Source organism: Diachasma alloeum, unplaced genomic scaffold (assembly GCF_001412515.2).
Source record: "Diachasma alloeum isolate Michigan unplaced genomic scaffold, Dall2.0 Dall_scaffold_00317, whole genome shotgun sequence".
NCBI lineage: Eukaryota > Metazoa > Arthropoda > Insecta > Hymenoptera > Braconidae > Diachasma > Diachasma alloeum.
In genome coordinates this window covers 433,953-449,324 of record NW_021680456.1, presented here as the reverse complement: position 1 = coordinate 449,324, position 15,372 = coordinate 433,953, and the positions used below count along the sequence as shown (strand labels likewise).

At 39.4% G+C, this 15,372-nt stretch overlaps 1 protein-coding gene across 2 annotated transcripts in view; it reads left to right on the top strand.

Annotated features, from left to right (window-relative positions):
* Positions 1-15,372, top strand: part of LOC107040103 — a 567,783-nt gene that overhangs the window by 132,540 nt on the left and 419,871 nt on the right. For both annotated transcript variants that reach the window (XM_015260049.1, XM_015260050.1), the window contains exon 2: positions 2,370-2,592. In XM_015260049.1, the coding sequence (XP_015115535.1) occupies positions 2,370-2,592 (223 nt within the window). The remainder of the gene's footprint in view (positions 1-2,369; positions 2,593-15,372) is intronic.

Genomic DNA, 15,372 nt, shown 5'->3' with positions numbered 1-15,372 from the left:
GTTCTATGGTCACCTTCCATGAAGGCTAGTAGCATCATCTTGAGAACCCGATTAACCCTCTCCACAGGATTTGCCTGGGGATGATACGGAGAAGTCTCATGCTTTAACCCCGTTTGAACGGAGAGAGCCTGGATCTCCCGATTAATGAACGCTGTGCCGTTATCGGTGAAAAGCACGCGGGGTGTTTCCCAGCGCGAGATAATGACATTTTCCACCTGCTCCTTGATTGCTTTGCAAGTGGTGCGGCGGAGGGGGATCAATTCTACCCATTTGGTGAACAGATCTTGCAACACAAGCACGTAGGAATATCCTGACTTGCTTGGAGTAATGGAGCCGACTATGTCAGTGGCCACGGTCGTCCAAGAACCTTGGATGACTCGCCTGCCCATGTGACCTCGAGGCAAAGCGCTCTCCACTTTGCATCGTTGACATACGTCACAATGGCTGACGAAAGACACCACGTCTCTAAACATATTCGGCCAGTAATATGCGGTATATAGACGGCGATACGTTTTGTCGACACCCAAGTGGCCTGCTTGGGGAAGATCATGACACTGGGAAATAGCTTGCGGACATAACTCCCGCGAAAGTACGAGCTTCCACGCGTCGAGGTCAACCATCTCTAACGTGACAAAGTCAGAGGGTCGATGAGTGTACAACCGACCATCCACGATCCTCCAGTCGGGGAAGAAGTCGGGAGCGGGCTGGACATTCTGGTACTTGCGCGAATACCACTTGTCGGTGGAAACAGTGGCAACTTCGATAGTCTCGAAATCCTCCCTTTCACCCTCGGGTGCGCGGGATAACGCATCAGGGATATACCACTTTATGCATGACATAAAGTAGTATTGGTAAAGCTAACCGTGAGACTGCTTAACTCAGCAAACTGGGGGTTTTGACGATTTTCGAGGACTCTGAAAGAAGCAGATTATGATCAGGAACTATACAGAGCGGATCTCTGAGCTCAGACCTTCTGCTATACAATAAGAGAAACGAGTCAAAGTCCCGGTCAAGTCGGAAAAAATAGCAACGCGTTATACCAACCCATTAATCATTATCGTGTATTGCCATCGTTTATTTAATATATGAGTAGCTTTACCTCATATTTGCGCGAGTGATTAATAATAACACCTTAACCCTTCATATCCTTCATAACATCCCTCCGAGTGAGCGAATCCCCCGTGAGCTGACCGCCGAAGCTAGTCGACGTCGGAGTGACAACCAAACAACACAAATGATTACAGTACACAGTGCAAAAGGACTTCCATTGCGTTTTACCTTCAGGTAAAACACTCTAAGCGTCACAATTATATATATATATATATATATATATATATATATATATATATATATATATAATTGTACCGTATATATATAATATATATATTTTTCAAAAAAATTGAAAAATAAAATAAAAAAGCTAAGCTATGCGGCAAAAAATGGTGACAATTTTCGTTACGCATGGATTTTTTTAAAAGGGAAAATACTCGTCATGATGACACCTATTTACTAAAAAATACCATCCCACCCTGAGGAATGTAGTTTTATTCTCTTTTTTCCATTTTGTTTGTTGGAATTGCTTGTGCACATAATAACTTGAAGAATAATTTGTTAAAAAATTGGAACTTGGTAGGATTTTAGGTCTTATCGTAATAGAGTTTGGGATTTTGGATGAGCGAAATCGGACCAGTAGTTTCAGAGATATTCAATTTTGTATGTGAAATCCTTTACTCAATATCTTTCTTTCTTTCTTCCTTTATTGACAAGATTCCAAATAAAAACTAGAGTAAACTGATATCACTGACTTGAACCCTAATTATCATTTTTAAGCTCACATGAGGTGAAAAAAAAAAGTGTCTGAATTTCGCTCTATCTTCATTTTTTCCTATCATTCCATTTTGCCCCACCCTCCCCTATGTGTTTTCTTCCCTCTCAGCTATCATCATGTACGATCGTCTCTTTCTTGTAAACGTGTCACTCCTTTTCATATTTCTTCTCATTATTTCTTTCGCCTCAAATCACCTCAATGAAATTAGTATTAATTAAAGTGACTGATTTTATGTTATGTAAAGCTCATATGTCACCCGGTTTATCGAACTTCCTCCTAATCACCCCATAACATGAGATGTATCGCTTTAAAAATTACATGATCGATCCAGGTAACAATCATTCTACTAACGCATCCGGAGATCTTCTTAAAAAAAAAGTAATTACAAGATCACTGTGCAAAGGCTATGAGTCCGTTCCTCAAAGAAACGCTCACACAGATTTTTCAAATTATTCTTATAATAATTAATCCAGATAGTAGAAGAAACTCTGAAGAATATATACTGCATTCTAATTTTCTTGTTTTGGGTAAATTTTTCCAGGAGGCATATAGAAAATGGGTGTGCAGCTCTCTGGTGCCTTATTTTGCTCATGAGGGACCGTCGATCCCATTGAATTCAGGGGAAGTATACGTTGGCACGAGATTGAGACCCTGTCGGTCTTTCTGCCAATCTGTTGAACAACGTTGTCCTTACCTACTTCCGGGTGATCGTGCGCCTGCATATCCAACGCAATACGCCGGTGAACCAACTTTTCTTTGCAGAGGTAAGTTGATTCAATTTTTATTAACAGGGAGGTCTGTATTCTTATCTGATTTTATCGCTACTCTCCTCTTTATACTGCAAGTTATTCTGTTCGCATTTTCTACTGAGCCTACTAAGAGAGAAGGTTATCCTCGGATGAAAAACGCCTTTACTTACGGTTGACTTTGCTTGAAGGGGAAAAATTTAATAGTTCTCAACAGTCGACAGACGATGTATTCAAACGTTTAAATTCGGGTCAAATGAATTATCTGTTATAGTTGGCATATCATTCATTTCATTCATTCATTCATTATACTGCATATAAAATACATAGCTCCATCCCAGGGGGATACAAAGTATGTAAAATATGTATTGATACAGAGAATATAAATTTTTCACAACCGACTGTAATGGTTAGGTGGGCGAGGTGTTGCTCCAGCGGACATCCAAGCTAAGCAGGGTTGAGCTGGGTTAGTACTTGGATGGGTGACCGCTTAGGAACACCTCGCTCGCACAAAAATTACTGGCGGAGTAGGCACGGTGTAGCGGCCTAGTGTCTCCATCTAGTCAGTGTGACAGATGGATACATTAGGGCACTGCACAATCGGCCGGCTGTGCGACTGGGGTTTTATATGGTTTCCCGTGCAGTCCTAGCTCGAATGGGGCACAGCTAAGAATAAGACGACCATGATACCGCAGATAACAATGAGAGGAAAAGTAAAGGAGGGGAGGCAGGCTAGAGGAGGGGTTTCAAATCGAGAACTACTTCGATAAAACCAATGAAATAGAAAAATAAAAAAAATTTAAAAAAATTTCACAATTGGAAGAACAGTGTGAGATAAATTAAAGTGTGAGTAAAAATACAAAAGTGTATCAAGAGAATGCACAACGAGGTGTAACTGGTTTTTATTTGTAGGGCATTAGTAAAAAGCCATAAAACAGACCTGCCAATTAAGCACAAAAACTAAAAGATTTCTGAATAGAACGAATTGTGGCGTTTAGTACATCAATATTACATCGGGCAGATAAGCAGTTTAAAGTGAATTTATAAATTCCTTTCAACTCGGTAAAACTGGCATTAAAAATTATGTTACTCATGGATCGATTAGAGAGATGAGGAAAGCTATTATAAAGAGTAATACGCATAGCGGCAGTGATTGGAAAATGAAGAAAGAAGTGTTCAAGAGAACCTGGTTGATCAAGTTTACAGTAATTGCAAGCACTATTCAGCCTGAAAGACACTTTCTCTTTAGAGATATAAAAATAACAACTAAAGTTGTTCGCAAGCTTAAGTTGGGCTATAACTCGCTTCAATTGTAAGCTATGATTGTTGGTGAGATAGTTAGATTTCCAGATAGGATTTAAGGTATGAAAGGGTGGAATGAACTGGCATGAGGACGAGCATTGCCATCTCTCCAGGTCCTCACCCCTGAGCTGATTTTCATAATTGTTAAAAATTCGAATAGTAGATGCCGTTAAAGAGCGAAGCTCTAAGTTATTCCAAAGATCTGCATGATCAGTGACATTCAGAAAGCTTTTGATTTGTGAGGCCCAATTGTAAGACTCATCACAGTTAGGAACTCGACTTAGTTCTAGTAATCGATTAAAGCAGATTCTATGGAGGTAGGAGTTGGCCTGCTTCAAGATCTTTCGGAGCCAATCCCATGTTAGCTGCATGACTCTGTATTTAACATGGATCAAGTTTGTCTCCAGTCTAAGCGTCCATCCAGGAGTACATCTGGGCAGATTAAGAGTACGCTTAAAGAAGTCCAATTGGGCTCTTTCTAAATCTTCGCTATGTAGGAGACCCCAGGCGGGGATAGTATAGAGAAGAGTGGAACTAACTAGAGAATTATACAGGGTAGCAAAAGTTCTCCAGGAAATGACATTCAGAGACGTCGTGAGTCTCCTGAGAGCAGCTACAGTTGCCATCTTTGCTTTGGCAATCGCATGTCTAGCTGCCTCATTTCCAAGTCCATTCCATGAGAGGGGAATACCTAGATAGAGATAAGTCTTGACCACCCCGTGCTCAGAGCCCTTATACAATTTGAATTTGCAATAGTTCCCATATCATTTATAAAAGAAACGTTTTCTTGTTTACTTGGCTAATTCCTGATGGATTGAATATGTGTACGTTGTTCAAATGTCATAATCTTCCATAGTTGATCAACTTTGTATACTGGCTTAATACACTGGTAATGATTCAGTATTGAAAAGACAGAATGTCAGTCAATATATTCTATTTACAAAAGAAACTTCTGAAAATTTTTCATACAAGATTCCCAAGTGCCAGAAAACAAGAGGGAAAAACGGGAGCGCGTAGGGGTGTGAAATATTGTCTGTTTCAGGGACTGGTCCGCTGAGAATTCGGTCAGCTGATATTTGGTTGATACATTCAAAGTTGATCGACCATTTTTTTTACCGCCTTACATATATTCTAATGTCCGGTAGAATCATCAACGATGCGTTGATGAGTTATGACGTTTGACAGCTTTGACCGTTCAACATGTACTTTCAAATTTTTTTCGCAATTGCAAAGAGAGACAAGAGAGTGTGGTCGGAAAAAAAACTTACCTTTGAGATAATAATGGCGCAGGCTATTATTCACTGGATTTTAACTCAAGATTTGAAAATGACCAAGAGACAGTAAGAGCTACTGAAGCAGCATCCTCAGTTATCACGTCAGACGCTTGCACTGAATGAAAGTCAGGTCCATCAGACTACCTCAAATGATCGTACCCATCCTAAGTATTCGTTGGCTAAGCAGGAGCCACCATTTCATCAGTTAGTACGAAATTCGGTTGGTCTTGAGTGTATACTTTTGCTGGCTTTGGCTTGAGATTGGTAAAGTGGATTGATTACAAGAAGAAACAAATGGAAAATGTCCTTCGTCAGGAGAAATCCATAGGAGTCAATATATTTTTGTTGATGAATTATCAATTGGCTTCTAAATGGAATTGCTATAACGATGGATTTTAAATTGAATTCAATGGTCTATTGACTTTAATTTATTGCCATTGCCCCAACGGTGGTAGCCAACAGTCTATCAACGTTGGAACAGGAAATGTGGGATCATACCCCACTTGTGTTCGAGCCCGCGTGCCTCCGAATTTTTTAATTTGTGCATTGATAATTATTCAATTATTTCCCTCGTATAGAGGTCCAGAAAGTCGATGGATAGCATATAGCATCCCGCTTTCCATGGAATTTATGCCTTAAAAACATCTAAGGTTGACCGAGTAGAATAGCCCAGGTGATAATATAGATGTTGGCACTCAACATTCTCCCAACGATGGCAGCCAACATTGTCCCAATGTTGCCAACTGCAATAGTCCCTAAACTGATAGCCAATATTGCCCTAAGGTTGGTATTACACCGACATTGCTCCGAAAACATTGGTGTGAAAATAATTTATTTTTAACAATAGATGCAATTTACAATTGTTGATATGCAACAGGGCCTAAGTGGTTTTCAGCAATTTTAGGGTAGTTACAGTTCAAGAAGAATTTCTCAAAGTCTGAATTATCCCACCGTTACGACTCTCAGGAAAGCCCCCCATGAGGAAATTTCTTTATTCTTCTAAGGTAATTAAAAAACTTATTTTCATACATGAACTGTCGATAGTCACTGAAATATAACTATACTGGAAGGTGAACTGAGCTCTCGATTCTGTGCAAGAGAGAAAGAAATTCGGGAGATCAGCTGTCCTTGTCGTACAGTTCGTTCAAGAAATATCGATAACCACTAAGTGGAGTAGGGCTACATATTGAGAACATGTTAAGACGAATAATGCGCATGTTAAGTGTTACAACGCAATTTCTCCATCCCACTAAATGTTGCTTTATCTTTATAAAGAGAAATTCTGAGAGGAAAGGTCAAAAGACTGTTCTTGTCAGAAATTCAGCCAGCCACAAAAAAGATTTCATATTTTTTTCTAGAATTAATCATTTCCTAGATAAATGAACATTTCAGTCCATGTGATTGATCATGTTTTAACAATCCATAAACATTTAAACGTAATAAAACAGAATTGTTTTGGTTAACTTCTGTCGATGAGTCGCTCTCGAGCCTAAAACTTGTAGTGTTTGGGTTTTAGCGTAACTTCTCAATCGCATTTTGATGTAATCAGCAGTAATTGTTTTTATAATTTTGATCAAAATGAGGTTCTCAACACCGATGCAATATCTGTAGTACAGGATGGGAAGACGGAAATAAGTTTAATATGATTGGTAAAAAATGCATGAATTATCTCCTCAATTATCCGGATTTATTTTTTTCACAGTTCATGCCTCATAATTAATTTTTTTATGCGTGCTAACTGTTGGACGATTATTACCAAGAGTTTTACCAAACCGGGCCAACCACTGCGGGTACGCAGACGGTTAAACTTTCTAGTTAGATGATTCATCACGTGGGTTATCCCTTAGAACCCATGCGCAGAGGAATAGAAAAGGACAGGTGGCCTCACCTAATAGGCTACCTCACAAAATCGTTCCTCTCACCCGTTCAGCCCGGCAGTACACCTTCCAGTATAGTTATATTTCAATGTCGACAGTGATCTTTACTTGCGGGCGAAAGGATCCCGTTGGCTCCTGCAAGCAGAGGAACACACTTGGTAACAACTCTCTGGACCAGGGGGGTGCAACTTTGGGTTTGGCGTGACTAGATATATGTCGCTTCTCCGTGTGGTGGGGCGTCGAGCAGCAGCTCTGATAGGAGGCGGGGCTACAGTAAATTCGGCGAGCTTCGCGAGACTTTTAGATATAAATGCAATGTTTTTTTATTTTAAAAAAATGGAAAGATTAATAGTACGGGGAAAACAATAAGGCTTAATTGGAGTATCGAAAAAGATTTTTTAATGAGAACTATTAGAAGCACATTATGCGAAATAGATATAATTATAATGATTCTTTTATGTACACAGAAGCAAAAATATGAATCGAGTTTTACAAAATTTAGCAACTTTCTTCTCAACTTGATGAGATTTGTCCTGTTCATCCCTGATACGATTGGAGTATCGTAGCATCCTCTTCATGGTAAAATGTTAAACAATATACATGATTTTTTGTGGGCCATGCTCTTCACATGGAAATGACAAATAGAACTGTTGGTGTCGTCAATAGTTCACTGAAATTGTGAGGGAACAGCTCTTTTTTTAAGTCGAACACATTTATAACGTGTTTTCATTAAGATCCTTCCGCTTGAATCCTTAATCACTTTGTGTGTCTCAATTTTACTCGAGCGGAAGTGATTGTGACAAATCGCATCACCACTTTTCAGATTAATTAATTTAGTTGCTTTCCTCCATGCCTCTAAAACTTCAGGGTTTTTGGGTGCTGAAAAACAGGGTCCTTTATCAGGGTTGGAATTATATCCAACCGTACAACCCATCACTTTACACACCGGCATTTTGCAATATTTTAATCAAGTTTTTTTTGTAATTTAATTGTTCTTTTTCTTGTTTTCAGTAATATTATAATTATTATTTACATTTCATTCTAATGGACAGAGATTACTACTATTTTCATTTCTGGGGTTAGGGTTGACTATCAAAATACAGAGCTGGCGACAAAGGCGACACACTACGGTTTAGTACACTTGAGGCGACACAACTGTAGTACCGCTCTTCTATAGGAAAAATGCTTGAGTTACACCCCCCTGCTCTGGACATTATAATGGCTTAGGGTCAGTTCTCACAAGCCGGAATCGCCGGATGTTAGAAACGTTGGGAATTGGAATTCCCGGTATTGAGATATGATTCGATGTAAATTTTCAGGGAGCGATTCAAATGACAGAAAATTTATCCTTAAAGAACTAAAAATCATAAGATGAATCTGTAAATGAATGTAGAAACTACTGATTGTGTATTTATTGAAATAAAAAATCAATAGTGAACTGAAACATCTATTCTCAATTATTTCCGCGTAATTATTGACAGGAATGGCCTCATTATTGGTTCGAAAGAATATAAGAAAGAGCAATTTTTTCAATATTAATTTCAATGAATCTTCAAAATGTCAGGGATCGGAGGGTCTTCAAGATGTCAGGGGAACAGAGGGTAGGTTCATTGACAGGAATGGATGATAGGGAGAACTAAAAATGATATGAATTAATAAGCTATGGCACACTTTAAATCCAAGGAATACAATGTCTTGGAAAAACTTAATTTCGGAATGCTATTTAATTTGGTAACGTTATATCATAGAAACATGAAAGAACAGAACAAAGGTTTAGTTAGAATGCTACAGATTCATGGAGAACACAATTCCGGAGTAGAATATAATCAAAATCTTTATTTTCTGGGATGCAATAAATGCAGAAATAGAAATGGATTGGATACCTAAAAATGCAAATACCATAATTGTTGGGAAAAAGACCGATCGGAGTCTATAAATTCAGGAATGACCGTCTATGCGATAATATCATATTATCGAAATATTGAAAACTAGCAGGTGGTTTATCCAGAATATTTATTCCCACGAAGTAAGAACTTCCAAAAATAGGATTTAGAAATTAGTTGGAGGGTTAGTTCTGTAGAACTCATTACGGATTGGAGCTGAAATACAATTAACAATTGCACATGAAAATGTCAAATTGACAGAATAACAATTGATTGGAGTAATTATTGGAGTGTCATTTTGTTAGGTCGCACTATTTCTCATATCTCGATTGACTAGAAAGTGTATTCACCGGAATTTCTAAAATGCCCGATAATATAGTAATCTACTTTAGTGACGGTAGCGTTGTAATCATCTATGAGTGGCACGATGAGGCGCTAAGAACAAAGTCTCACCGAACAGTGGAGCCGATGGAGATATGGCAACTTATCTCCCTTATGGGTAAATGTTATTCACCGCGTTGGTTTTACGATAGCGATATATTCATGTTAAATGATCTTTCAAGTTATCCGCATGTAAAAATCAATGGTGAAATAAAGATGCGTTAATTTTCTTTTGTTTGGAGAATGACTAATTTTAGGGTGGATGTGGGATGAAAATGTGGAGGGAGATGTTTAGAAAATTACTATTAGCCGGATTAAAATTATCACAGATTATTAGAGGGATCGAACCACTTGAGTCAGTAAAAAATACACTCTTTGGTAAAATAGATAACTGTTGATGATCTAAAATGATTGAAACTAAGTTGAGTTACTATAATTAATTGAACTGAAATAATTATCGTGGTGATATACTGAATGAAAGTATTTATATTGAATACGCGTGCGATCTACTCAATAGCTAGAGTTCAACTGCCTTTTGGGGGTTTCGCGATCCTCTGACCGCTCCACCCGAAGGTTCCCGATGGTCCTCGAGGATAATCGGTAGGATCGACCGTTTAGCTGATTGCTACCTTTCAAACACCCCAGGGGCATTCATCATCAGGGATGATGAATTAATTGGTGAATTTGCTGTTGGAGATTTTCTCTGCTTCTGGCTAATAACATCTTCTTCCAGGGCCTGTTCTGCGGTAGATTGTACGCTAGAGAGGCCGCTGGAAATTCTGATGCCTTTTTGTCGATTTCTGGAGATTTAACTGTGCCCCACAGTTGTTGATCATCTATGGTGATAGCTCCTTAATTTGTGCGCAATTGATTATATTAAATTTGCATATTTTCTGGTCCCTGAACTTTGGTGAAGCTCCTGCAGCTGCTCGTTGAAGGTTTCTTTACGGCCATTGGAGAAACCCTCGGTGAACAAACTGTGCAATTACGTACCTCGTAGTATTCTATAATTGCTGTGTGTTGACCAACTACTTGAAGATTCTAGGACTTGACGAGGTGAACCGCCTTGGTTGTCAATCGTCCTGATAATGTTGAATGCACCAGTCGCTTCATTATGTGAATCGGCTATTTAATATTTCTTAGAGCGCCGATCTCTGCAAAATTTGTTGATCTCTTTTAGCGATGTACTTGATGGGCTGACTGTTGATCTGAAGTCGTGTCTCTCTTTGGTGAGCCTTGACCCTCATGTTAGTGATGTTCTTCCTTCTGGTAAGCCCTTTGTCGACTGAGAGAGGCGTCCCCCAGTTATCGCCGAACTCATTGTTGTTGATTGTTAAGGGGAGAAACACAAGGTGAGAGACGTATCACTTGCCGAAATAATAATAATAAATGGAAAATGATACTTAACTCTCAGTCCTGGAATGTCGGGTTTTTCCTTGGCTTCTGCTGGTGATGTGCTTCAGTTGAGATTAACGCCAGAGTAGACTCCTCTCGCGTAGGCCTCGATAAATGTTGATAATTCTTTGAGAGTGGGGCATTCCTTGGAGGATCCCATCCTGAGCTCCCATGCCTTCAGAGTCTCGGCATCGGGTGATTTTCTCAGCAAGTGAGCTATCATTTGCTCGGGGATATTCTCCCATCAATAATCATTGTCAATAATCCCATCACATCGTGCAGTTGATTGAGAGTCTCCATGGCTACTGCTGCGTTGGCGCTGAGGTTCTCGGCTGTTGCTCTGGTGATTTTCGGAAGCTCTAGAACTTGATTGAACAATGATTGAGCAATGAGCCTCGGATCGTCATATCTCTTGGTGAGTTTCTGCCAGGCTTTGTTGTAGTTCTCGTCCTTGACTTGGAAGGTCGTGAGGAGAGTTGCTGCTGGACCTCTTAGGCATCTCTTCAGTCGAACCAATTTCTGTACTGGTGGAATCGAAGGAATGTTTCCCACCAATGCTAGAAAAATGTCGCTAAATTCCTTCTATTCTTCAGGCTTCCCATCGAATGGTTTAATGTCGAGACGCTTGAGTTGAGTGGCTTGATTCTGATCGGTTGAACTACTGGTTGAATCCTTCTTCCTTGCTAGTTGACCCTTCAGTCGAGCGATGAGTATCAAGGCTTGTCTTCTTGTCCTTGTGGCTCGCTCATGTACCCCCCGGTGACGTACTCATGATCAGGGGGGAGATGCTCGACTAGAATGGCATAAATTCCAAAATATTCATTCCACTCTGCCTCGATTATCTCTTTATGCCCATCTAATTCCTTTAAGGTGAGGTCCTCTTCGCTGTCAACATCTTGCGGTAGTTCATGATGGATCTCCATCAGAGTCTCTACCTTAAATGTCAATAGTCTCAATTGACCTTCCTGCTGCATGGTGAGCGCTGGCGGTGAATTTTGTTGAGCGGGCTTCATTGATCCTGACGATACACTTGGACTGTTGAGTTTTTCCTGAGTGGTGATCGGCTTATTTATAACTGCCTCATTTATTGTTGACAGTCCCTCATCAGGTGTGACTTGCAAAATTTCCTCAGTGTTGATCTCTTGTTGTTGAGTTTCCTCGGTAGGGTCGTTGACCTGAGCGTCGTCTGCCATGGTGATTGTCCGTGCTAAGTTGTCGGTTTAGGTGAGTTATCGGCTGTTGAGGGGCTACGGGTAGCTGTTGCGTTACCGACTGCCGAGAGTTGATTGAGTTACCGACTGCCGAACTTTAATGAGTCGCCTGTCGCGTGGCGCACGTGGCCAAGCGTTGGTGGGTTTCGGCGACACTCGACAGTCACGGACGCTCCCGATTTCGACACTGAATTTCACTGGTATGGCCTTTGTTACCTCGTCACCCTTGCGGGTGTAAACAAAGCGAATGTTCTGGAACACTGTCCGTTGATGTGCCCGTGCGAACTCCGAAAGTTTATTCGACACGAGGCGTCCCTTTGATTTTTCCACAACACTTTTCACACGTTTTCACCCACTATCCGGCTCGAAGGACCACTGTTTGGAAAATGACTAATTTTAGGGTGGATGTGAGATGAAAATGTGGAGGGAGATGTTGGGGAAATCACTATTAGCCGGATTAAAATTATCACAGTTTATTAGTGGGATCGAACCACTTGAGTCAGTAAAAAATACACTCTTTGGTAAAATAGATAACTGTTGATGATCTAAAATTATTGAAACTAAGTTGAGTCACTATAATTAATTGAACTGAAATAATTATCGTGGTGCTGTACTGAATGAAAGTATTGAAATTGAATACGCGTGCGATCTACTCAATAGCTAGAGTTCAACTGCCTTTTGGGGGTTTCGCGATCCCCTGACCGCTCCACCCGAAGGTTCCCGATGGTGCTCGAGGAGAATCGGTAGGACCGACCGTTTAGCTGATTGCTGCCTTTCAAACATCTTTGTTTCGAAAATTTAAGCTGCGTTTCTCCATTTTGGAAAATATCAAATAGATCGATCTAAAAATCGGGAAAAATTGGAGATAATTCACACATAACCAGCATCATCCAAATGACACTTTGCAACATATTAATTCTCTTTTAAAAATTTCATTCGTATAAATAAATAATGCGAATTGTTTGGATCATTTATTTATTCTGCTAAAATTCTGAATATAAATGAATTTATTCCCAATTTGAAAAAATTATTGCTAGCGTATAAAATTAATTGTTTATCAATTATTTATGGAAATTGGTCTTAATATTCAATAATATCAACAATAATTTATGCCGTATTGTTTAGATAATCAAGATGATTGCATAATTGTCTAAAGATATTTTTGTGGGGAATTCATTCAGTTAGAAAAAATGTCTCTTATCACATTTTCATTAACCCCCTAGTTCTCAAAATGTTTCGAGTTTAGAAGACTCCAATGTTTTTTCAGAATAAGACTTAATGAATTAATCGAGATACGCGGCAGCGTATCGGCCAAGAAAAAGTTTTGACTCTGACTGTAAAAAATGGCCGAATACTGCCGTGTATCTATACACGAAGCAACTACCCCTTCCACTACCGCCGACTTATATCCACTTCTCATTGTTGTAACTGTTTTTTTATTCGAATCAATATTCAAAAAATTACGCGCATAGCAACGGGTTCTCATGCATATTCTCGTATTTCAGACTATCTCCAATCGTTTTTTTGTTGCGGAGTTGGTAGCACTGCAATACAGCCACACACACCAAGGAGGGAACCCGGGAATTTACAAATTGAATTTGGTGCATGAATGATAAATTCCACAGATATTTTTCAATTGAGCTCTATGCATAAATAAATTCTGGAAGAAGCAAATTAAGTCGGAAAATCTGGAATAAGTAATTAAAAGTTGGTGGAAATGATGACTGTGCAGTTGTAATGGACCCGAGCGGTTGGGTTCGATGAAAGGGATTATCACACGCAGATAAATAATAGAAATAATTATCTTTACACACTATTGACTTTTATTCATTACTTTATCGATTTTAAATAATTAAAGATTCGCTCCGAGACAAAAGGTATCGGGCGAACAGAAATACAAAAGAGGTGACAGTGAGAAAAAGAGATGTCAAATTACTGGCCAAGAGGCAACGAATTCACGAGTTTTTATATTCCATCGTGTATTCGATTGCATCAGGTCATTGTCTTCGTCCCACACCTGCGAGGCATCGGGTGACGTCTCCCGGCGCGCGCGAAGGCCAGTCGTCGGGGCGCGAGACGCTGACGCTGCACCCCACTTATCGACATTCGTCGAATATACGTGGTTTTGAAACACGAATATTCGACGTTATTTGATATTTCTTCATTCCCTGTTTTGTTTCGGATAATATGTGCCACTTTCGTGTCCTCATATTATCCGGATCAACAGAGGAATTTCATAACGTTATTTAGGGGCATAACACAGTACAATTATTAGTTTTGCTTCGATTGTTAATTGAAAAGATAATCTATTGTGTGAAAAATGAATGAGCCAAATTGAATTGAAAATGAAAAAATTTTTAGAATATAAAAACGATTCTTTGCTTATTTTGAAAAAAATAATGAAATCTCCCTAAAAAAACAAAAACAATTGTTTTTGTAAAAACACAGCGCTAAGGAAAAGTTTGGGATGTTTCTTACTGGGAAGTAGAAATTTTTGAAAAAGACAAAGAAATAAAAAAGAAAGCCAAGTCAGCGATGTCGAATGAACGAACATAGTGCACAATCAGATTTATATGAGAAAAATAGTTCCAAATCGAATGAGGATTAAAGAAAATTCTTCATGAAAGAAAAAATAACTAGAAGGAGAACCAACGTTCTTGGCGCGGAGTTTTTCAACTCACTGTCTTGTATCAATCTAATCCGCCCTCTTTTGATCTGCGCCAAGGACGTTCGTCCCCCTGCTAGTAATTTTTTATTTCATGAAGAATTTTTTAAAATCCTTATTCGATTTGAAACTATTTATTATTTTTTATTTTTCTATTTCATTCGCTTTATCGAAGTAGTTATCGATTTGAAACCCCTCCTCTAGCCTGCCTTCCCTCCTTTTACTTTTCCTCTCATTGTTATCTGCGGTATCATGGCCGTCTTACTCTTAGCTGTGCCCCATTCGAGCTAGGACTGCACGGGAAGCCATGTAAAACCCCAGTCGCACAGCCGGCCGATTGTGCAGTGCCCTAATGTATCCATCTGTCACACTGACTAGATGGAGACACTAGGCCGCTACACCGTGCCTACCGCCCGTAATTTTTATGCGAGCGAGGTGTTCTTAAGCAGTCACCCATCCAAGTACTAACCCAGCTCAACGCTGTTTAGTTTGGATGTCCGCCGGAGCAACACCTCGCCCACCTAACCATTACAGTCAGTGTTCGATTTGAAACTATTTNTAATTATATTAGTGAACAGAATTCATTTGAAAGAGTAAAGAATAATAAGAAATATCGAAATTTGAACCCATGAAAATGTCCATTGCTGGTTATATATGACTTAAAACCTTTTAATTATCCGTCTACTTGTATCACAGTACCATAGTCCGAACTAAATGGTAAGGATTGAATGAAGATCCGATATGGAAAGGAAACAATGATGGTAGTAATCCCCAAATGATGGAATTCAGAATATACATTGATATTATTAT